This window comes from Rhinolophus ferrumequinum, chromosome 20 (assembly GCF_004115265.2).
Source record: "Rhinolophus ferrumequinum isolate MPI-CBG mRhiFer1 chromosome 20, mRhiFer1_v1.p, whole genome shotgun sequence".
Classification (NCBI taxonomy): Eukaryota; Metazoa; Chordata; class Mammalia; order Chiroptera; family Rhinolophidae; genus Rhinolophus; species Rhinolophus ferrumequinum.
This window is the reverse complement of record NC_046303.1, coordinates 21,905,207-21,930,945: the sequence shown is the minus strand read 5'-3', so window position 1 is coordinate 21,930,945 and position 25,739 is coordinate 21,905,207. Positions and strand designations below refer to the sequence as shown.

The 25,739-nt window shown below is 36.3% G+C and overlaps 1 protein-coding gene across 1 annotated transcript in view; it reads left to right on the top strand.

Moving 5' to 3' along the window:
• Positions 1 to 4,805: 4,805 nt before the first annotated feature.
• AHR (aryl hydrocarbon receptor) overlaps positions 4,806 to 25,739 on the top strand; it is a 40,635-nt gene continuing 19,701 nt past the window's right edge. The window contains exons 1-2 of the mRNA XM_033088571.1: positions 4,806 to 5,528; positions 16,326 to 16,513. Of these exons, the coding sequence (XP_032944462.1) occupies positions 5,464 to 5,528; positions 16,326 to 16,513 (253 nt within the window). The 5' untranslated portion in view covers positions 4,806 to 5,463. The remainder of the gene's footprint in view (positions 5,529 to 16,325; positions 16,514 to 25,739) is intronic.

Here is a 25,739-nt window from a genome sequence, read left to right as displayed (position 1 = left end):
GTCTCAATTCAGCTCAAACTTCTTCAGGACCACCTCCCCTAACCAAGTCAAATTCAACTATTACACATTCTCAAAGTACTCATTTTCTAGCACTTGTCACAGTTGCAATTACACATGTATTTGTAAAACTACTTGATTAATTCTTGTGTCTCCCGTTACAACATAAGCTCTAAGAGGGTAGGAATATGTCTGATACCACAGCAGTTCCCACAGTGTTTAGTATATGATAGGAACTAAAACACTTTGCTGAATGAAATGAATGAATGCATGTACTGTGACAGAATAGGTATAGCATTCATTCTGATTGTATTTCTTTATTCTAGAACAGCTATTTATAACAGCATTGCTAAAATGTATTTCTTTTTTTCATAATATTTAGCAGGAATAAGGAACCCATAGACATACTTCGGCATCTGAAACCTCAGAAAGCAATCTCACCTCAACTAAATAAAAGGATAACATTGCTTTTGATAAGGCAAGTCAAATATTCTTAAACTTTTATAGGCAAATTAATTGTTATAAGGAAAAAAACTCATGTTACTACATAAAAATTGCTAATAAAAAATTTAAAAATTTAGCGATGGCCACGAATCACACCTCGAAAACTATGTTCTATAATGCTGATATTAGGAGTAGAGAGTGATAGTTTCTAGAAAGTGGCAAGTCACTATACTACAACGATTAATTTTATTGACACACTAAGCAAAAATGTTAAGGGAAGTGTATGGTGTCACTATTAGAATAAAATGAATTCTAAAAATCTTATCAACATTCTATTTTAATCTTGGTTATACAAAGATTCATTACTTAACTAAGAATGGAATATAACAAAGCATTATATGATTTCTGGATAATGAAAATAATCTTAAAGTCAAACAGAATATAAGGGTATGTAAGTAGAACAAAATAAGAGAATGATTGTACCAAATAACCAAAAACCTTTAAAAAGGTGGATTTAATTACAGTGGCCAAGACATGGAACCAACCAAAGTGTCCTTCGATAGATGACTGGATAAAGAAGATGTGGTATATACACAATAGAATACTATTCTGCCATCAGAAAAGATGAAATAGTACCATTTGTGACAACATGGATGGATCTTGAGATTATTATTCTAAGTGAAATAAATCAGACAGAAGAAGTTGAGAACCATATGATTTCACTGATATGTGACATATAAAACTGAAAACAACAAAGGAACAAGACAAACAAATGAAGAAACAAAAACTCATAGACACTGAGAATAATTTAGTGGTTACCAGAGGGTAAGGGGGGAGTGGCGTGGTAGGTGATGGTAAACAGTATCAAATATATGGTGATGGAAGGAGAACTGACTCTGAAGTGGTGAACACACAATGTGATGTATAGATGATGTATTACAGAATTGTACACCTGAAATTATGTAACTTTACAAACAATTGTCACTCCAATAAACTTGAATAAAAAAAAAAGTGGACTTAAAAAAAAACCGCAACAACACTGAATTATTATAAGGTTGATTGATGAGACTTCATACATACTAAAATCTGGCTCTCTCTGAGGCTATCATTTTCCTAAGAGTTCTCCCAAATGGTGCCTAATTATTTTCTCTCATCACACATCCATGATACAGGGTTGATGTCCACCTAGTTCCCTGTTGCCACTTCCCAGAACCCTTTTACTTTATGGTCCTGTAAAATTAAAACAAAAGCCATCAACCCATCAACCACAAAACACACTATTCCTTTGTAGCTCATGTTGTAACACCCTCCTCATCACATCTCCTTTATCTTTCTGATCCTAAATTACTAGCCTACGACATCTCACCCACCATTCTCCTCTTCCCCAGCTTTTGTAGAGGAGTTCTCCGCAAACTTTAGGTACATTTGAATCACCTAGGAGACCCTGTTAAATTTAGACTATGACTCAGTAAGGACACCCAGAGATTCTGCATTTCTTATCACTCCCATGAGAAGCTGTGGACCACTTTGAAGAGTAAAGCACTAGAGAGTCTATTTCTGCTATTATCTAATCTACTATAATCCTAATTCTCTATTTCTGCTTTGGCACTTATTCCCTCCTGTTTTTAATATCTATGGTTCCTTTTCTGCTCCTTGTCTTTCTTACAGTCAGTCTCCCTCAACTATTTAAGCATCACGCATTAAAAAAAAAAAAAAAAAAAAAAAAAAAATCTAGTTTAACTCTTTACTCCCCCTAGCTACCATCCTAGGTCTCACTCTTTCACAGCCCAAATTTTCAAAAAAGAAATTGTGTTTGCCAATGTCATTTCATCTTCAATTCAATTCTGTACCCACTTCAGTCAGACTTGCAGGTCCATTAGTCCACCAACATAGTATTCACAGAAGTCACCAATGACCCCACGTTGAGAAGCCAAAAAAGACATTTTCAGTTCTCATCTTATTTGAACCTCTCAACAGCATTCAATACTGTTAGCCACTCCTGACATTTCTCTACCTTTTCCTCCATGACACAATAGTCCCCTTACTCTTCTGTTACCATTCTAGCAAATCTTTACAATCAGTTTTACAGGACCATAAACTTCTTCTATCCAGCTAATAGTACATATTGAAGTTCTTTGGGGTTCCATACTTCTTTTCCAGTATATATTCACACCCTACAATTTCCATGCTCTCAGCACCTAAATGCCAATGACTTCTGAATTTGTCTCAAGCTTATACATCTTTGTTACAAACCTGTATATTCTATGGTCTACTTAATATCTTCTCTTCGATGTCTCAAAGGTACCTCAAACATGAGATCCAAAGCTAAGTTAATTTCCCACTAGTACATGCCATTGTCACATAGCTAGATACATAATCCAGAAAACTATTATTATGTTTTTGACATGTCCTCTTCCCTCACTGTCATAAATACACTCCATTTTCGAAGACCTCCCAAATATCTATGGAATCTATTCAGTTTTCTCCATTTCCACAATCACCCATCCTAGTATCAATAATTGTCATCTCTTGGTTGGGCTACCGCAAATGGTTTCCTGAGGAGTGTTACTTTTATCCATTCCACTCTGTTGCTCCCTCTTTAATTTGTTCTACACCCTGCAGATATGGTGATATTTTTGAAACACAAATTTGATCATTTGTGCCTGTCTCTGCTGATCATACTGAACTTGTTTTAATCCTTCATACCTGCCCTCCTTCTCATTAAAGGGATGTTGCTTGTACTATTTCATTGGCTTGGAATGTTCTTGCTTTCCCTTCCTTTCTCCTACGATAGCCTACTTTATCCTTCAGACCTCAGCTCAATCATCATTTTTTAAGGGAAAGCCTACCTTTGCTTCAATGAGTAGGTCAGATTTATCTACTAGAAAATCATACTGAATCATGTACTTCTCCATTACAGTATTCCCCAAGAGCATGGTAAATTTCTGATTTGTTCACCATGGTCTCCCCACAATTCCTGGCACATTGGAGTTCCCCCGCAAACATCTATTGATTGAATTAATGTGTAGAGGGGATATCAGGTGAGGAATCCTGAATGGTATGGCATTTGAGCTGGTATTATTGAAGAATAAGGTGGAGGTAAATGAATTAGGGATATTGCAAATAACAAAATTTAATAGTTTTTGCTGGGGTATTTATATATAAGTGGTAGCAGAATTGAAAATGATTCATAGGTCGATCGGGAAAATGGTAACACCAATGAAAAAGTTTCAGCTAAAGAAAATGATGAGTTAATTTATTGATGCACTGAATTTGCAGTAACAAACTGACCAGGTGGAAACGGCTTGAAGACATTTTAAAATGTAGGAATGGATGTGGTATGAGATGTCACCCAGATATCTTGATCTGGATGCCCTTCTGCTCCTGACACACAAATATACAGTTAACCACACAGAAAGAGTCAAAAATCCTGGAAAAATTTGAGATTACTCTCTCTTCCCCTATTTCCTTATCCTTTTCTATCATCTGTATTTTCTCTCTTTTCTCCATTCCACTGCCACTTCCGTGGACTTGCACTGGATTATTTCAACAAGCTCCTAACTACTCTCACCGCATCAAATCTTGATCTCCTTGTAATCAATCTGGTTTGCACTTTCCTCCCAGGGTGACTTTTCCAAGACACCAGAAAGTCAATCTCCTAGTAAGTATCTAAAAGGCTTTCATTGCCTACAGAATAAAATTTAGACTCTTTACCAAGGCTTTATGATTTGATCCTAAATTCCTGAACTGCACTTCTAGCTCCTCTGTCCAACCATACCACACTACTTATTATGTTCCAATGCCTCATGCTTCCCTTCTTCCTTGCTTCCTTCTTTTCAACCTAATTGAAACAAAGTTATTCTGGCTAGGAAAAAGATATTGTCTAGTACACAGACCAAAAAAAAAAAAAAAAAACACCAAAAAAACAAAAAACGAAAAAAAGAAAAAGAAAAAGCCAAGGAAACTGCCAGCTTTCAAATTCCAACTCAAATGTGGGCTTCTGAAGCCTTCCCCTCTAGGAAAATTGAGGCCCACAGGTTATCTGCCAGTTTACTGTAAATCCTAGCCAAAAGTTAGCTGAGTCACTGTCTCTCATATAGGTGAAGTTAAGCTCACTATTTGCCATGTCTATCCTTTAGACAGTATAGCTATGAAGAACTTGGCTATATGTAATTTGTTGTCACATTTCTTTCCAGGCTCGAAATGTGGCCACAGAATCCTCCCCTTGACCTCAAGAAGATGGCTACGGAGAGACATCGTTACGTCTTACGTCACTACGTGCTGAGAAGGTGGGGCCCTCAAGGGAGGGGGTGAAGGGCGGGGCCAAGTTGGGTGGGGCGGGGCTAGAAGGGGCTGGGCGGCTCTAGAGAGAGAGGTCGGGGGCACTTCTGCAATTAAGCTGGTGCGCTCAGCGATAGGAGGACACGCCGGGAAGGTCCACTTGACATTCTGTCCCGGGCGCGTGCCCGGGACCACCGGCTCAGACCAGGCGCAGCTGCATAGCCGAGCGGAAGCTGGTGGCACCGGGAGTGGCGTCCAGAGCTCGAGCTCCACAGGCGGGAAGCACCCAGGATTGGGGAAGCCCCGGGAGCAGCGCGGCGGCGCCTCCCTTACCCAAGGACCCGCGACGACGGTCACGGGGCGCGGCGCCACCGTGCGCGATCCGGGCCGGCATTCCAAACAGGCGACCCAGGCTCCTCCTCGGCCCGGCCCGCCTCACCTGCGGGGCAGCGCCGCGCCGCCTCCGCGGCTGTAGACGGCACCTGCGCTGCGTCTCTCACCGGTCTCCGCCCGCCGCCCGCCAGGAGCCAGGCCCGGCGGCGCACCTGGACGCGGGGGCTGCGGGAGCCGAGGCTGAGAGGGCGCGGTGTCTTCCCGCCGCTCCGGGAGGACGCAGGTGAGGCGGGCGCGGCTTCGTGGAGCCGGGCGCCGGCCGCCGCGGCCGTCCCAGCCACAGGCGGGTCCCGGAGCCCCGGCCGTCTGCGCCCGCTCCCGGGGAGGAGCCGCCCGCGGTTGGGCACCATGAACGGCAACGGCGCCAACATCACCTACGCCAGTCGCAAGCGGCGGAAGCCCGTGCAGAAAACGTGAGTGTCCGGAGCTCGCCCTCGGTGCGGGGGCTGGGCGCTCAGGCGCGCGGGGGCGAGAGGCGGCCCCACCCCGCCCCCAAATCCCCGAGGTCTGGGGATTAGGTCCATTCCTGACACGAGCGGTGGAATCGAGATTTGGGGGCGGGTCGAGCGACCCAGGCCTTAGATTTCTTTCCCCCATTTTTTATTGTATGTTAAAAAATGACCCCCGTCCCCGGCGCGCACGAACCCTCTCACACCCCCGGCCATTTGCAGCTGTTTTCTGTGGTCCTAATTTGTTGACAGCTCTGGTCTGCCCTGTGGGGCTGGTGGCTTATTTAGCATAAACCCCTCTTGAAATCCCCTTCCATGTTTAATAACCTCTACGGTTAGAGGACGGTCATAATTCTCATTCCTGGTAAAGCGAGGTGTTTTAAAGAGCTGACCGTGTGCCACTGCAAGAAGGGAGCTCAAGTGCTTCTGAAGGTATTTCTTGGTCAGGTGTAATTGGCATTTCGTTGCACTTTTGTTTACTTATTTGGCAGTGATTTTGTAGGGCTCCAGATGGCCGTATCGGTAAACTGTATAGAGATGGTAGCAGGTGTGAGTGAGTCTGGTGGGCAAGGTCCAGTGGGGGGATTCGATTTTTCAGCTATCTTTTTGGGGAGTTCCCGCTTTTGCGGTGGTTTTAGGGTCTGTACAGTACAAAACAGATTTGGAACTGGACTTAGTGAAACAGACGTTTTCATTCTTGATATCTTTCTCTAATTCCCTTTTCCCCCTACTTCAAAGTTTTGTCAGTTCTAATGGAGCGATTCCAGACAGATTTTTTTGTTTGCCTTGGTGGGATATTTGTGTGAGATAGCAAATACTTTAAAATAATTTTTTTCAGAACAATAAATCCTGGTTGAGACAGATTTACTTTTGTGAGTTGGCTGTATTCATGTGTTTATTCCTTGTTATCTCTGAGTTACTTCACGTTTTTCAAATTTTCATAAACAATTTTAAGAACACATTACAGATTTACTCAGAGCAAACTAGAAGTGTGCATTTTGCCTAAAACTTAACTTAGACCACGAATCCAAACCAGAAAAGTAGTTTAAGCTTTATATTTAAATCCGCCAACTGGTGTAAGAGTTTAATTATTCTGGAGTTTTAACTTTCTTTTAGAATTTCAATATGAAGAGCATATTGAAGAGCATTCAGGTCTAGACTTGGCGTTAACAGAGGATATTCATCTATAAAATCGACTGATTAAAATTTAGAAGTCTTATGCTGCAGAGTGGCTGACAGGAATACTGCCGAGTCAGCAATTTTTTGTCTTGGCAGTTCTGGGACATTGATTTACAAACTAGCAAAAGTAGAGTGATTTGTCTAATTTGGCTTTGTCCTTGATGGCTAAAGTTGAGAGGCATTGCAAATGCCTATTCTATGTATTTATTAATACAGTAGCACACTTACCATAATTTATAATAGAGACATCATGGACTTTTTTTATATATAGTCAGAAAACTTGGAGATCTCCCTAGTGGATTTTTAAGTTACTGATTTTTTTTGTCGTGTGTTACAAAAAGGCTTAGATGACTTAAAAAAAAAAGTCATATACCTTATTTTTGTATTCATTTTTATAAAGTTTAACATTTTTGACTTATAGATAACATTTTATTAAAGATCTTCCCTTTACACATACTGCATTTTCCTTTTATTTTTATGTAAGCTGTATCTTTTATCTTAATATTTTAATATATTTCCTAAGACTTTAATAAAGTTGCATGTAATAATCTCTTGTAATACAGTGTTGCTAAAGCATTTTCCACATTACCCCTATTTTATTTTATTTAGTATAGATGTTTATCAGATATTTATTGTGCACCATGCATTGCTTCTAATCATATAAATGCCTTAAAATGTCACTTCATTGCTCCATAAGAAAAGCCTAGTGCTGGCATTTACAGAATCACATGAAATTGTTTACAAATTAGTTTTGCCTGAGTGAAAAACGGTTAGCTTTATAATGCAGTTAATTAAAGTTCATTTTAGGAATGCGGCCATAAAATCTAATATTAAGTTTAACATGGATATTTTTAAGTTAAATTACTATTTGTAGCTAATGGGGTCTAAAATAATGCCAACATTGTCAGAAAAACACATCTTTGCACTGAAAATGCTTTTGAGATTTAACTTTGACCTCTTAAGTGAAAGCTATTTTATTTTACTTAAAGAGAGAATATGTTGTAGCATAATTATAGAGCTGTTGATAAGACAGCCATCTAAATATATAGTTCTATAAAATTTTGGAATCAAGTCGGTTACATAATTTTAACCTGAAGCTCTTCCAGTCAATCTTCAATTGAATTAATTAAACAAGATAAACTCCCTCTAGTGGCAAGTCTAATATTGAGAATTACCTTCATTAGTAGGAAATACATCTTAAATATGTTAAATTTAATCCCACTAAAGTATGTTGTATATAGTAGACACTCAGCAAATGTTTCCTTTGTCTGGGAGTAATAAAAGGAAATTAAAGGATCTGAAGCAACCTTGCATCTGATCCGTGTTCCTTCCTACCTTCAAGAAGACATTTTCAAAGATAACGTTAGGAATAGATTGTATTATAACTTTCCTTAAAATGTAGTTCTGTACTTAAACACTCTACCCAAAACAAAAAACAGTTTTTTTTCTTAAACCGTGTTCTTATTTTATTTTCTTTGGAGATGATAGCGTTTTGGTTAATTTGTTTAGTAATAATTGTCTCATGAAGATAGGTGAAAAGTGCACTGTTGAATTAAGTAGAATCTGTTTTTCTCTACTGATAATAACTTTGGATAGATATAGTTTTGTATTTTTGAAGTTTTATTAATGTGAAGTTTTAGTGGTACTTCACCATATTTCTAGAAAGTTAGTACTGAATGTTTGCAAATAATAGGTGTTGAGTAAATGATTTCTACACTTAGAAATGATAGCAGCAGTAGTGGTGATCAAGCTAGCAATCATAAAGTATCAGAACTGGAAATAACTAATGAGCCTTAGCTAATCCTTTTCAATTTATTAACCTGCAAATAATGATAATATAATATAAAAGCATTGTCTTCTTGCTGTTTTTGCTAAGTTGCTATTCATTCTATTTAAATCTAGGAACCTCATTTGTATAATACCTACTTAGAATAAAATTATGCAATGTTTTACGGAAATGTTGCATATAAATATGATACCATTTTCCAAATAGCTTCTAAAATAAAAGGATAGGTCATTTCAGTTACTTAATTATTTCTTCACCATCATTTTTCTTTCACATATGTAGATAGCTTATACATAGTGATTATAGAGGCTCTTACATATTGGTACTATAAAATGAATAAGTGAAAATGTGTAGTTATCGGTAACATTTATAAAGAATAGATGGCAAAAGAGGAAACAGTGAGTTATAAATTGAAAGAGCACTAGGTCTAAACTAAAAGATGAGGTCTAGTTTTCTTGCCTTTTTAGATCTGGGCAAATTCTTGACTATTTTAGCAGGACAGTCAATTCTTACACTGCCACTCTCGCAACTAAAATGAGTAGAACAAAAGTATTTTATAAACTGTTAAGACTGCTGAAGATATAATGAAGCAGAAACATAAATTGCATTCTTTTCATAATTTTCGCTTAACATTATCCCAGAACAGTCAATTCTCCTGTGAAACAGTAAGAGGCAGTATATGATTATATTCTCAGTTATGAGTACAGCTGAAATGTGCTACTTTCCTGAATAAACTTACATAGTACATGCGTATTGGTGTATGTAATTAAGACAGTTACTTAGGAATAAATACTATGCAGATCTTTACCAGCAGTACTTTTTTACTTCCACACTTCTTTAAAATGGAATTTTTTGTGTGTGGTTTAATATAACAGAAATTGTTCATTAGATTTACTATGATACAGGCATGCACTGTGCTTTGCATACATCATTTTATTTCATTTTTCTAATAGTAGTATTGAAAGGTAATATTATTTCAGTTTTATAGATAGGGGCCTGAGGCTCAGATTCAAAATTGTCAAATAGGAAATTAAAACGCTGAGTTTGAATATCGGATCCTAGGCTTTCTTACCAACTTCATAGTATTGTACACGTGAGGAAATTCAGCAGTGCATGTGGTACATCCAAGGCTTAGGAATTTCCTATTGTCTACTGTTTGATCTCAAATAGTTAATGTTCTTAAATGTGTTATTTACTGCTTCCCAAACATGATTTTAATATTTTCTCCATATTTGCATTTATGTCCTTTCCTTTAAGTCTTTTCCTTCTTTCTTACTGATTTGCTCTCTACCTCCCCTCCTTTAAAACATTGCTTCTAATAGCTGCATAATACTCCATTCTGTTAGTGGTCCATAATTTATTTAACTGTTTTTTATTTTAATGGAAAATTCTGTTATTTCCAACCTTTTAGTATTTTAACTAGTTTTTCAGAGAATACCCTTGAGATATGTGAATTTCTATGCAAATTCTTAGTCATTTCCTTAGGAACAATACCTGTACATGGAATTTGTGTACATGGAGGGTACACAGGTATGTATACTTTGAAGATTCAGCAAAATATGCTCTGAGACATAGTGTCAAATTGCTCTATAGTAAGTTTACATTCCCATTGGTAATCTGTTCTTGCATTTTTCCTTAAAAATGTTAATTTTGACAATTGACTTTCATAGACAAAAAATGATGGAGTAGGTAATTGAACTTATTATAGGGGTTGTGTGTGTGTAGAGTAGAGTAGTAGTGTGGTGTTTGCAGATTTTTCTGCCTGATTTGCTTTGTGTTATATACTATTTTTTAGTTGTTTTCACTTTACTCCTTTTTTATGATTGATATATTGTTTTGAAAAGTATTCCTATTAAATAATAACGTGCACATTAAAAAATTCAATAATATGTATGTAATGCTGCAGTTTAGCACGTTAGGTATGATCTGTTTATGTTTTATTGTGAGAGTTAGGGTTATTAGTGCTATTTCATCTCTCCGTCATCTTTCTTCATCCTCCCAATGTAATGTTATCACAATTTTAAATTCACTTTCAGTGTTTCATTATTTTCTTAAGCTGTCAATGTTGTTTACTGCTGGGCTAAGTAATATACTATGATTACACTTTCTTTCCTGTTCTATCTTGTCATTGATTTCTACCCATTTTCCATCTTCATATTTATTTGCATCTGGGTTTAGCTGTCTCAGGTTTATTGAAGACAGACTGTGTTTCTGTCTCTTGTTTTCCTTGTTTGGCATGATTTTCTGAAAGAGAAGGGTACTTGAAGAAAGCTACGTTCTCTGACATAAAATCAGAAGTGACTTATATGTCTTTAAGATCCACCTGATGTCGATGCCACATCTCCATGAAACCTTCCCTCATTACTCTACCTGAACTCTTAAGCCTCACTCTTGTAGCACCTATATTATTGAGCAGTACATTATGTTTGATTTTGTCTTGTTATAGAATGTATCTCCTCCTAGTAGAAAATGTAAGCTCTTTAAAGATAGGACTGTCTTTTGTCTTTTTATCTACCAGAGCTTCATAGTACCATGCACATAGTAGGTATTTGAAAATTACTCATGTAACAACTGACCACTACTTAAGACTTTTCTGCTACCTTTTATGTGGGTTTAAAGAGAAATGATTTAAAACACTGTATGTTCATAAAAGAGGAAAAAGGGAATATTCTTAATGATTTTTTTTCAGGATTATGGAAGTGACAGTGATTTCTAGGGCATATTTCACGTTTCAGGTTTTCACTGTTCAAGTCTTGTGCTAGAGACTCTATGTTGTTAGTATCGCATCACCTCTCCTTAGATAAAGAGGGAAAGGGCATAACCCATCACAAGCGCAGAGGAGCAGCAGAAGAGTGGCTGTAGAATTCTGACTCATTAAAAGTGACATCCAGCCAGAATTCTCAGAAGTTTTGTAAATTTTTTTTCCCCTTCACATGGGGAAGTGAAATATCCAGCTGTATTCAGCCTAACAGGAAACTGTAATGTTACTTGTGCCACAGATCACCTTTCCAATATTCTATTAAGAAAATTATTTATGACTATAAACATTCAACATTTACATTCAAAGATGAATAAGTATTCACTAAAGTTGTGGGGAGGAAATGAATTGGTGAGTTTAAAAGTTGGGCTTACTTGGGTGTAGTTGGTATGATAAAGACATTTATTGAGGAATACTTCAATTTCCAGCTGTGGGATGGAGAGTAGTATCATATTAGATGCAGAGAAGGGGTTGCCTAAGTTCTGAGAAATATGAATGAGAGGAGATCCAGGTATAGAGGCTGGAAATAAACAAGTTACTGGTAAGTAGACTGAAGCTGGGACTGGATGAAATCGCTCAGAGGAGAAAGCTGATAGAGCAAACATGGTGCTTTGATAGGTAATCTCTTGCTAGACAATGTTACTTTAATCTCATAGGATGACTGAAACTATATCTTTGCATGTTATTTGACGTTTTGTGATAAATGTCATGTGAAATACAAATATTTACAATTACAGTAACTTACGATTAAACTAGGTTGTTAAATTTTTCAACTTTGTTTCAAACACTGGATACAAGTGATGAGCCTAACAGACGTTTTAGACTGGAATATTAAAAATTAAGGCTTGCAAGATAACATTCAAACTGGCGTGGGACGTGCTGTTGGGCCTGTCACCACCAGTACTCACAGAGTTTAGGGCTTCTAACACGGAAGCATGGCATGCAGTCAGCTGGAGTCATGATTTCACAACAATCCTGATTACAGGTTGGGGCAAGATTTTTGAGGTTAAGGTTTAAAAAATAATAAATTTTTCCTTTTGCCTGATCAACATCTTTCAGGTAATGCCTTAACTCCAGAGCTGCCGAATTCAATCTTACTGGGACATTTGTGTATATTTCAAATGTAGTCTTTTATTTAAATAGATGATGCTTGGCAGTATATTTTGGCATAGATTTGAAGACCAAACCAAAGTAAAAGTACTAGCATAACCTAAGTCAAGTGTAATTGATATAAGATTCCTCTCTATTTTTAATTATTGTTTGAATTTTCAGTATGTATAGATGAGTATGAAATATTTTCACAAAATAGTTCTGAATATTTCTCACAAAATCAGTGAAAAAGTATAGACTCTTATTACTTTAGCTTTAACAACATTGGATTTGAAATGCCAGGTCCAATGGGTGCTTCTTAATCCTGACCTTAATTCATCTGAGCATTTGACTTTGTTCTCAGAAATATTCTACCCTGGTTCTTTTCCTGTCTGGCGTATCAGTTCTCCCCTCTTGTCTTTGCCTGTGCCTCTTCCTCAGCCTCACAGCTAAGTGTTGGTAAACAAAGATAGAAAGGCAAGTCTCTTTTCTTTTTGTTTGGTTACCCTCCATTAGGAAATACAGTTGTTATCCTAAGCTACAAACCTCAGTCCTTTGCAACTTCGCCTCACTCAATGTTTTCCTCTCCCTTACTTCCGATACCTTGTTGGTCAGCAGGTCAGTTTAATTCAGTGGACGTTTGAGTTTGGCTATGTCCCCAGCTTTGTGATAGCACAAAGCGCTGTGTTTAAATATCTCAAGCTGGTCTTCACTTACTGTCCCTACTGTTACTGCCTTTGGTTAGGCTCCTGTCATTTCTTTTCTGGACGTTTCTGGTCAGCGAACATTAATTGAGAGTCCACTCTATGTCAAGTACTATGCTGAGCAGTGGGGATACAAAAATGATCAAGTTTTCATAGTAATAAGAGTAACAATTATGTATGTGGAATATAGGTTACATAACACGTAGGAGATTTGATCTCATATGCAACATTCCGAAGGTGCATCCTACCTCAGAGCTGTGAACAGTTTTGCGTTGTGTAAAGCACCAGTGTCTTCCAGTGCAGGGTTCACTATTGCAAAGAGCCAGCACATAATAGGCAGCAGTCCCACACGGAGGAATAGCTTGAAGCCTTTCTCTCTCACTGTGGTTCTTTCTCCCTGTGTCCTATAAGCTTGTCTCGCTTCAGTGTTTGTGTTACTCTTCCCCCCAGCGTTTTATAATCATTACTGGAAAGCTACCAAGAGTGCAGGACTGAATTTCATTTTTAATTTATGGGAAGTGTTATCTGCACATAATTTTCCTTAATGGAATGGTTGTGTAAGTCATTTACATAAGACACTTAAGGTACAGAAGTCGCACTGGAGGAGTCCATTGTGATTAGGTCAGGGAAAACTACAAAAGTGATGTAATCCAGCAGGGCTTTGAAGCTGGTGAGACAGAGCAGGGTAGAGGCGTATATGAAAGCACCAAAGTACATACTGGTAACTAAGTAATTTCTTAGCTCGGGAATATAATGGATAAGGAAGGCTTTGGCTGGAGGCAGTGAGGCTGGGAAATAGGGGTCATGGAAAGATCAAGAAATGTTTGTTTGCTAGGCTAAGGAACGTGGACTGTGGAGCTACTGAAAGGCTTGAATCAGAGGAGTGACGGCTCTGTATTTTAGGGAGAAATGGAAGCTTCAGGGAGATCTGCCCGCATTCCAGCCTCTCCATCACCAGAGGCAGCTTAGTAAAACTCAGGACCGACTGACTGGTCACGTAAGTCCTAGCGGAAAGCTTAGGATGACTCCCAGACACCCAAGTCCAATTTTTGTACCGTTTCTATACAGAAGCGTGCTGTGTCCCCTACCTTGAACATTTTGTTACCAGACACCCACATGGCTCACTCCTTTGTCATATTCATGTCTGTGCTGAAACATCACATCAGGGAGACCTCCCCGGGCTGTCAAATCCAGCACCCCTGTCACCCTTAGTTCCTTCTCTTGCTTTATTTTTCTCCTTTACACTTACCAGCCCTCACATGTAAGTGTTTCTGTATGTGTGTGTCCTCCTGCTGGAATGCAAGCTGCATGAGAACAGGGGCTTTAGTATGTTTTGGTCACTTCTGAGTGGTCTGTGCTTGGCATGTTGTTCATGGTCAATATTTGTTGTGAGCATGTGGTTCCAGTCAACTTCCTTTTCTCTTCTCTCTCTTGCACCCCATGCTTCCCACTTCAGACAGGGGGCTTCCAACAGTTCACTGTCCCTCAGGCATGCCTCTTGTTGAAATCCTGTGCATCTTTCAAGGTCCATCTCAGACACCACCTTTTTGTAAAACTCTTCTTTTTAAAGCAGTTATTACCTGTACTTAGCTCCCGTAACACCTTTTGAATATGTAGAAGAGTGTTTTCCTGGACTACCCAGGATATAACAGGTGTAAGTAAATATTTGTGTTAACAAGTGATTAGTCAATAGAGAATTGCTCAATGAGATAGACATGCATTATAGTAAAAGGTAAAATTCAGTTGATGAACTAGAGAAATGCAGTCATTAGGTGTGACTTGAATTTATATTAATAAATGCAATATCATTAGAGAAAATAGCTAGAGAAATAGTCAACAATTTTAATCAAGTATATAATTATATAAACAGTCTGGAAATAGTATTTATTGACTTGTATGTTTCACATTTTACCAATTTGCTACTCTTTTGGAGAAATGACATGAACTATAATAGAAAAAAATAGAATAGCCAAGTTCTGAAGCAATTACTTGTTAGGGAGAGTATAAAACATGTTAAAATTTCATATTTACTTTTTATCATCTTTGTGCCTGCAGTATTACTTCTTTATGTATAACATTGAAAACATGAATTATCTAGAAATGCTCTGATTGAATCAAATTAATATCACTATGCTCAGGCTAATTTCTACTTTTTAAAAATACTATAATTTAATGAGAATTATCAAACATGTCTTTGTCTTCTCAATAAAACTGGAAAAAAAGTCTTTATTATAAAAATACTCTGCATAAATCTTTTTCTGGCAAATGGAAAGGTGGAGAGACATGATCTAAAAATGACTTTGTTTGGTTTTTGAATATCTTCTCTATATTTCAGCATAGGTATCTGATGATCTAGCTGTAAATTCACTTTAATGCATTTCTGCTGTGAAACCCTGGCTGAGGCCTTTGTGTGAAATAGTCCAGTTTCTCATTTCTGAACGCAAGTTCTACTTCTAACCATAAGTACCTTTTATCTCAGATGAAAAAATCATACTAAATGTTGGTGGTTCATTGAATTTTTTAATTGAATCACAAACTATGAATGCTAATAAGTAGAACTACTGACCAGTCAATCATAAAAGCAAAATTTGCCAGTAATCGTAGTTAACCTCTAGTATTTTTCAGTTAACAAATATAAATAACTAAAGTCAAAATTTTTTGTTTTTAATGTTGGAGGACCCCATTAGATGGCAGTAGGACCATCTGGAGGTGCCAGAGTGCTTTGAGAAATTGTCACTGACAGGATGAAAGTGTTAAATATAGGAAGCTGGGAATGACGAAGATGAGATTTTATTTCAGGTTGCTTTCATTTATTTACAGCATAATGATACCAAGATGATGCTTCTTGTGGAAGATAGCAAAGGAAGCCTAATTTTCACATAATTTATTACAGATATTTTTTTCTTTTCCTTAAGATGGCTGTGTTTGAGGGGGAAAGAAATCCTAGTAGATTTGTTAATTGGGAATCACCATACCACAAATGTATGAAGTGTATAAGATGTACTCAGCATTTTCCTCTGATGGGTTCATAAGCTTTTAATAAAACATTATGAAGAATTTTACCCATCCTCTTGTTTTGTTTAATTAAGATATGAAAGGAACGTTTTGAAAGGATTTCTATACACTTGAAGTAGATTTTAGATATTTGTTTTATTAGTGAAATATTTGAAGCGATCCTATAATGCAGTAGAAATTTTTGCTTTATATACTTTAAAGTATTTCATGGTATTTTGTTTGTTTTTCAGTATCAAGTTAACCCCGGCTGAAGGAATCAAGTCTAATCCTTCCAAGCGTCATAGAGACCGACTTAATACGGAGTTGGACCGTTTGGCTAGCCTGCTGCCTTTTCCACAAGATGTTATTAATAAGCTGGACAAACTTTCCGTGCTTAGGCTCAGTGTCAGTTACCTAAGAGCCAAGAGCTTCTTTGATGGTAAGACAAAAAGGTTTAATTTTTCTCTAATCACTTATAAAATTCTTATATTGAATATGACTGTTTCTGCTTCTGTTCTGAAAACAGCAAAAATTAGCCATATGTGAAAAGTTTTGCTTATTGCTATATAGTAATGCTTAAGTAGCAAAGCCAAATTTTTTAACATTTCAAAAAATCAGTTTTCCAGATTCATTCATCAAACAGATGTTGCCACTAAGTGATATGTGGTGTCATTGTTTGAAAATTATATATTTGGATGTTATGCTCATATTAAGTATGTCAGTTTCCAGTTGTACTTCTCCTTCCAATTCAGTTTTTTAAAGTATCTTTTTTTAATGAAAAGATTAAAATGTATATTAACTGCTGTGATATATTTTTGCTGGATTTCCTTAAGTATATTTTTATAGATAGGTCATTTCATTTATCCTTTCAAAATTATATATACTTCTACTGCTTTATATTAACTGTATGTTTACTCCATGAAAATGTGATGTTTTTTCTTTTCCATCAAAAAGAGCATTCATTATAAAAGTGTGTAGAATTGGATTTGTCTCCATTGTGCCGCTGACAAACTATTTGACTTTAACTGAACCAGTTAGCACCCCATACCGCAGTCCACTGTAAAGTTTGGGATTTGAGCGAGGTGATATTTGTTACCTTGTAATCACACATATTTCCTCGCATAAAGTATTTTAAGTGGAACTTTTGTTTTAAAAAACATGTTTCAGTATGTCTTCTCATGTAAAATAATTTTTTGATTTCTCTCTATTTATATGTCAGAAATAGATTTTCTTTTCAGGAAACATTCAGTCTTAAATATATCATGTTATTTTACAAATGGTATAAAGAAGTAATCATAAAATCTCAGTGGCCTACCTCAGTGCTTCTCAAACTTCCATGTGCTTACAAATCACATAGGGATCTTGTTAAGATGAAGGTTTTCATGCGGTAGGTGTAGATGTGGCCAGAGACTTGCTTTTCTAACAAGCTCTGAGGGGATGCTGCTGCTGCTGCCCTCAACACTTTTACAGGTACTCGAATTTGTAATTTGTGTTTAGAATATTGCAAAACAGTGATTTCCGTTTAAAGTTATATTTAGATGGCTTGATGTGTTTAGTCTGAGCATCTTTTGTGTTTTTGTTTGTTTGCTTGCGTATGTTCTTTATTTTAGATAAAAGCTATATATTTTAATAGTTGTGATCTGGGCAGTAAACACTGAGTTGAGGGTAATAATTCAGGGGTTCATAGTAGACACTTAAATTTTCTCTGATCTATATAAAAAGTCTTTGGATTTTCCATTTTTCATCTGTACCAGACTCTTCATCTTTTAGATAAGTTAGTGATATTCACTGGTGTGTGTGTCATTTATCAGCTGTGTAGTCATTTTATGATAGAGCTGAGACTAGAACCCAGGTTTCCAAATTCCTTATATTGTTTTTCCTGACCATATCTCAGTTACTTCTCTTTTCTGGGAACCACTTATATAGCAAACCTGAGTACTTTTCCCTAGATCCATGATTCTTAAAGTCCAGTTCCCAGACAAGCAGCATTAGCGTCGCCTGGGAACTGAGAGACATGCCAGATCTTGGGCCCCATCCTACACCTACAGAATCATCAAGTCTGGTGTTGGGGCTACATGCATGTTGACATTTAGGAGCTGTTGTAGTGGACGGTGACCTCAAGGTTACCCCAAGCATCATGGGATGCTGTCCTGATCCTCAGCATTTATTCACTTGCTGAGCTTACTGCATGACCTTGTGCTGGGGAGTGGCGTGGGGGGTTCTATGACATGTGAGGTGTGCTCTCTGCCCTTGGAGAGTTCACAGTCTGGAAGCCATGGAGGCGTAAGTTTTTGACTCTGGTAAAGATGTATTCATGTGAGTCATTTTGCCTTTCTGTTTCCTCTATAATGAGAAATCAAACTATGTATCTTAAAAAGAGGGAAAAAAAACATATGGGTTGTTCCCTGTTGAGAAGTAGTGGAGCAGAACTGAAGCTGTTTAGAGAGTGTGTAGCCAGTGTGACATGCTAGTAATTACTAACATAATTACTGCTTTCTAAGCTGTGTGTGTGTGTGTGTGTGTGTGTGTGTGTGTGTGTGTGTGTATAAAGTATTTTCTTCGCTCTTCATTGATGAATTTGTTCACCTTTTGTTCTGGTTTTGTGTATTTGACAGTAGGATCTTTTTACCCTATTTGCATCATCCTTTATCAATTATATTGTCTTAAACTTTAATTTCTTTGCATTACTAGATTTTAAACTTCAGTGTGCATCAGAAACCTGAAAAAGCTTGTTAAAATAAATGCACATTCTAGGGCATGCCCCTTTTATGCTGATTCTAAGTAGGTTCTATGTAGAACCCAGGAATCTGCATTTTTAATAAGCATCCTAGATGAGTGTGAGACAGTGATTTAACGTGGCCTTGATTATGCCCTGAATTACTTTTTTAAAGATTGTGTTTTTTGCCTTCAGAAAGACACATCCAAAGGTACAAAATTTTAGGAAGACTAGAAATGTGTTTGCTTGTATCTCAGTGGAGTGTGCACCCTAAGCAGTTTCTTGGGTTGTTCAATACAAGAACACAGGGGTAGGTGGAAGATGAGGGAAATAATAAGTAAAAAAAACATTAAAAAAAAATGGCAAAGTCTTGTCCAGACCACCTGTGGTCTAGGAAGGCAGTGCAACCCTTTGAGCGAGTAAAGAGAATACAATTTCTAACGTAATCCTCGTCACCTGAAGAAGTACTGAATGCGACCCAGGAGACTTGGAGCAAGCCCTCAGTGATGAGGGCCGTGGTGCGCAGTTAACACTCCTGTGAGGGAAACGGTGCAGTGAGGGGAAGGGAAGCTCCAAGTGAATAACAGGATGCAAACAGGGGCTGTGTGAATTCCTGCGGAAAGAACAATATAAACGAGTAATCATACAATCTTGTTAGAAAGGAAACTCGCTTTTCTGTAACAATAGATATTTTTCCAAGAAAATACATCTATTTATTGCGAGTTTAAATAATCCAACTTGGATGAATCTTCTTAAACTTTGGAGCCATGACTGTACTGCTTTGAGCAATACTTACGTTTTTAAGTACATTAATAATATTTATCCATTTCTAATTAATTAAAGCATTCTAAAATATAACTTTGAAGTGCTTGAGCAAGACTTAACCATTTACCATAACTGAAAAATGGCTTCTTTGATACTATTACATTGAAATTATTTTATAATAGATCTTGTACCTCAAGATGGGTCTTTATTCTAAACACTGCAGATTCTGAACTCACAAAGAAACAGGGGGAAACATATATGCCCTCAGACAGCTCAAGGTCTGGTGTCTCAGAAACTGCAACTACAGTATGTGAAATCCTTTAAAAATGTATATATTAAATATTTATAATGCGACATTTCAGGAGCATTTTCAAGGGAAGTAAAAAGATTAGAAGTTTTGCTATTAGTTTTGTTTACAGCTGACAAATAATTGAAGGAATGTTTGAGTGTTTTAATCCTTGAAAACTCTTGAACTACATATATTCTAGACAGTAAAGCTCAGAGAATTGTTTTTCAGTTTGTACTCTGTTTATGCTACAGATGAAATATATTATACAAATTTTTATTATATAGTACTTTATTTTGGAGGGTGCACTTAAACATGCCATGCATTGCCTATTCCTCTCACTAGAATGGACATTCCTTGAGAGTTATTTGTTGTGTTTACTGCTATGTCTTAAACACTTAAAACAATGCCATGGTAGGCATTTGGTAAATATTTATTAACTTTATTTCACTAACTTATGTCTGAAAACAATGTAAAATTCATGTTGAATATTCTAGATGTGTTTAGAAATGCATTTTTGGGGCTTGGTTTAAGATGTTAATTTTTCACTATTTCCAGATAATCTTTCTGTTAATAGCTAGTTTGCAGTTACTGGTTACACCAATTATTTTATTCTCTCTCTCTCTCTAAATACCCAGATGCAAGAAATGATTTGTTTTATTGAATCGTAGCAGTAAGAAAATTTTTACATCGTTTCTGATTTGATGGATCATACAGTGAAACGTGCAGAAGTAGTTAAGGACTCATCTGTCAAAGCTGTGCGTGTCGTTTATGAGCCAAGTCGTATCACTGCACCTTTCTCTGTGCTTGTAGTACTTACTTGTTGCCCTTTGCCTTCCGGAGCCTCACTCTGCTCGCTTTACAATTATCGTCGTGTTCCTGGGCCACTGCTCCTTTTCTTCTTTGCTGGATGTTTCTTTTTGTATGTCCCAGCAGTCTGGCAGTCTTGTCACATTTTTATTTTTGTCAATGTCTGTGGGGTGTACTAGAACTCTGGCTTTTAAAAAAATCACTCTATTTGTAAATTTGATAGATGAACAGTCCTAGGATAAAGCAATACTTTATTTTTCATTTCTGCACAATGGACGCACTTAGACATGTTTTAGGAATAATAATATATTAATAACAGAAATAATAGATGAATTAAAACAGTAGAAGCCGTTTAAGTTCTGTTCAGTTTCTTCAGTACCACTGCTCTTCTGTGTTACCTTCTATGCTTCGTTGCTTATTTTTATTTTTTAAAGCCTTTTCTAAATTACGTTACTTTTGAAGACTTTCTGGAGAGCCTTTTCTGTTCTTAGCAAATAAGTAGCAAAAATCACACACTGAAAGTCTCTAAAATCCTTAACATTATGTTCAAACTTTTTCACCAATTACCAGAATGTTAGGATGAAACTATCCTTTTTTTTAAATTAAAGAAACGTGGAACATAAAAGGAAGAAACAAATCACAAAATGAGTATCAAACTCAAATATTATGTTACCTCTGAGATTTAATAAGTGTAAATAACTTAACGACTGCTATCAATAAATCATTTATTAAGGGAGATTAGAATTTGAGTGGTTACAACCCAGCCTTTGAAATTGGTTGATGTTCCTATATTGTGTCTCTTGGTGCGAGGATCAAACAGTGGGCATGGGGCTTGCTTACCACTCTGAAACAGTATGATGATGTTTCATTCTTAGTAAGAATAATTTCTGCATATAAAAAGTTTGAATTAGATTTCATTATCACCTTTTAAAATACTCATCATCATGTGTTTAAATTATTCTCCTTTTTGACAGCAACACCCAAAATTAAAAATTTCGGAATGACTAGTCCATGTTCTCTGTCGAGACACAGGTAGCTAATGAGGTAAAAAAGACAGAAACATTTTCTTTCTGAGACAGTAGGAGGAGTCAATGGCATGCATTATTTGATAATTCAGTAAAATATTCATAGTAAATATTACACCGTTTAAAATATCATGCACTGTGAAATCTTTTACATCTTTCATCCTGTCTGAGTCATGGGTTATTCTTTATGACTTTTTAATAACTGAGATTTATAAATTTAATTTGTGGAAAGGCAAACTTAGAGATAAGAAAAAGATGATTTTTGTCTAGGTTATACTAAGCCTGACAGATGTCCTGAACTTGCAGTTGTCATAGGGAATAGTTACCTGGTTATTTTACAAACTAGGTAATGCAGGGGGAAATCTGAGTCTTGAATCATTATACATGCTTAAAATAATCACCATTTTATAACATGTAGTATTATGTACATATTAGAATGTTGTAAATCTCATGAAACTTAAAAATGCCATGGGAGGAGAGGGTGAAGGCATAACTTATATTATGTATGATCTAACATTTATTCAACCTTATTGTTTACTGTGGATCTTTGTTGACTATTTTAAATTAAAAATTATATGTGCTGACGTCTTAGTCTTCCTTTAAGTGCTTTAACAGTTCATTTCCAGTTCATTAGGTTTTTAAAGAGAGCCATTGTGTTTATTCATCTTTAGCTTACATGTTTCTCTGGATTTCAATCCTGTTCTGGTATCTGTGGAACCAGAACATTATCTTGAAAAACAAATATGTATGCAGGTATATAGATGCCAAGAATGAACTTGAACAAGCAGTAAAAATGAATTAAAAAGCCTTTTGAAGGGTTGGTGTTTTATAAAGTTTAATGGGTTTGTATCTGTCACTGTACAAAGTTATTACCATATTCCCTGTACTGTACATTACATCCCTGTGCTTTATTTTATAACTGGAAGTTTGTATCTCTTATTCTCCTAATTCTAGAAATGTTCAAAGTCAGTTTGTTTGCCTAAAATATCAGCATATTTGAAATCATAGTGTTCAGTTTTATTTACCCATGGTATTATACATCTTAGATTGTGTACATCTTAGATTGTATTTTTTTTCCAGAATTCACCTTCTAAAACATGAAACTCTAATCATAACATTCATGACATCTTCTATAACTAAAATTATAAAATTCAGAGATTCTTTTAAATTTTAATTTATGAACTTTATATAATCAAATCCTTGCAAATTGAAACATGGATGAATAAATAGAATAGTAGAACATTCTTACTGAGTCAGGTTGAAGTATTCAAATCTTGGCTGTTACATTTAATAATGACCTCTTGGATCTGGAATTTAATCTCTTTTTCCTCACATATTCTAATTTACAGTATGAAATTCATTAGATTCTATGACTAAATTTAATACAATATTTATATAGGACATTCATCTCTGAGTGTTTTTGTTTGCTTTGACAAGCATTTTTAAAAAAACCAAAAACAGTGACGAATACATACCAAAGATTCAAACTGTAATTCAAACTCATTACAAACTCCTTTATTATATGTTTTGCTTCTTTCCTGTCTCTTTTAAATTTACTGCTTTAATGGGTTTTCTCTTTGATCATTACCTAGTGTAATATGACTCTAGGATCCTTAATTGCTTGGCTGTGAACAGGTCCAGTTGGTCATAAATTTATGCCTTTAACTTTCTTTTTTAAAGGAAGATTACCATTGGGATAATATTAAAGCCAGCTTATTTTCAGCAATTTTTTCCTTTTCTGTCTTTCCCAAATACAGGTTTTAAAGGTCTATAATTAAATCATTTGATTTTTTGTGAGGCTGGTTAATGAAAATCAACATCTTCATGCTATAGTGTTTTAGAAACTATATTCACATGTGATATAAAATGAATCACTTTAAGGTCTATAATGAAACACACAACTAATCATTTGTATTTAATAATCTTGTTTAATGTTATGTGTTATTTTTAAATGCTGCTCTTTTACAGCCTTTTGACTTTTTTGATCCACCAGTTCTAATCAGAAACTCAAATTTCTTTATTTGTTCATAGCTGAGATTTAGATTATAGTATAGTTGGAATATTTTAGACCATGAAAGTGAATAAAATATTCCAGGGGAAAGTATGTAGAATAAGAGGAAAAAGTACCAAAGCTGAGATGTTTTAGGGATGGGCAGAGGTGGAAGAAAGCAAATTGTGTGTGGAGTATGAAACTGTGTGAAGGTGATCATGAGTTCACTTAAACATGCCTTAATTTGGTGTTTCAAGTTCTAAATTAGAAGGTGAAAGAGCAAATTGCACCTGAAAGTGTGAACAAAAATGGAATTAAAGTCCATACAGAAAAATAATAAATACTAGAGGAGGTAATTTTGGGTTCGTGTTTTCCATAAAAGCCATTCAGGGGTCAACAGTGAGTGGATGAGAGGTGATGAGTTGTCAAATTGGATTGAGTTAATGAACCCAAAATTGTTGGTATTGAAGTCTTTCAGTTTGCTCTAGCCTTAGATCTGCCCACATGATGTGGGTGCTTTTTATGGTCAGTTTTACAGAATATTCCAGTGTCGATTACATTCTTGATAGTGTCTAGTTTCAAATGTCTACTCTATGTTGTGGAGACAGGGTTCGCACGCTCTCATGGTGACGGGAGGTTGTGTCATGTGACCAAAGCACTGGCAGTCAGGAGACGTGGAGACTGGTTCAGTTAACAGCTTGTGGCCTGAGATGAGACCTTTAACCTCCCTGCTCCACATGGCCATCATCTTTTCAGCACGAATAATAAGAATGCTTGCCTGCCTGGTGTTTTAAGTTTGTAGGGCATTTATCCTGAAAAGAAGAGATTTGTGAAGGAAAATTTGTGATTAAAATTGTTACATAAATTGTAATTATTTCTTGCAGAATACTGCCATTTTACTTTCTTTAATGGAGAACTTTGTTGTTGTTGTTGGGCATGCATAGAGGTCTTAAGGGACCTGGTATTAATATCATCTGATAATCCTTTAGTTGAATTAATTTTGTATTTTGATTTAGAGGTAGAAATTTGCTAATAAAAGCTTTTCAGCCTTTTGATAGACTATGCAATAATTTATTTCCCCATATCGTTTTCATTTTTAGAAGTGGCACACACTCAAATCTAGACTCTTTGTTCAGGGAAAAGTGACATAGCTTGATTTGGCGAGGATATATAAACTATGGACACGGCGTGCTTGCTACTTGTTGTGTTGGTATACATACAGAAGTTTTCATCGTTGCCCTGTTTCAGGCTTAAATTACATGCTTCTGTTTTCGTTATAACATTGGGATTACAATTATTTCCTGAAGACATTCATATTAATAAGTGCACTCTTTCAACAGAGGAATGACAGTTTTAGAAAATATGAGGGAATGAGATCCAGAACATTTATGTTACTTCTTTAATCCTGATGTTTTAAGTCACTGGTTTTCAACATGTGGCACCTGGTCCTCAAGCTCACTTGGAAACTTGTTAGCAATGCAAAATGTGGGACCCCATTCTAGATTCCGGAGGGTGGAGTCCAGCAATGTGTTTGAATAGCCTTCCAGGTCATTCTTGTGTCTATGAAAGTTTCAGAATCACTGCTCTCATGGATTAAATTCTGCTGGTTAGAATGCTGGTTTGATTTCCACTCTTGTATTTGTGAATAGCTAAATGCAACTCAGTTCCCCACTGAAAAGGTAAATTAATTTCTCTTGTTGGTTGTATTAATTCAGAGACCTAATATATAGTTACAGTAGAATTTTGTATAACTAAATGTAAAACTGGAAAAAACGTTAACTAACGTCTTTGGAAGTTAGTTTCCACTTCATCGAAAGTAGGAATAGGTCTAAATTTTAAGGACTTTTTCAGCTTCAGAATGATGTTTTTTAGATTTGCTAAAAAGACAGTAACTACCAGTTATGTAACCTGTATCCATTCATAAAAATACAAACTAACATTCACATTTTAAAAAACTGAATTTATTCTTTTTTTCTGCCTAGAAATGTCTAATCTATCAGCAGCATCAGAAAGTACTGAACTGTACTAGCCCTAATCAGTGTCTCCTGGAAACTTATAACAGTTCTAATGTCA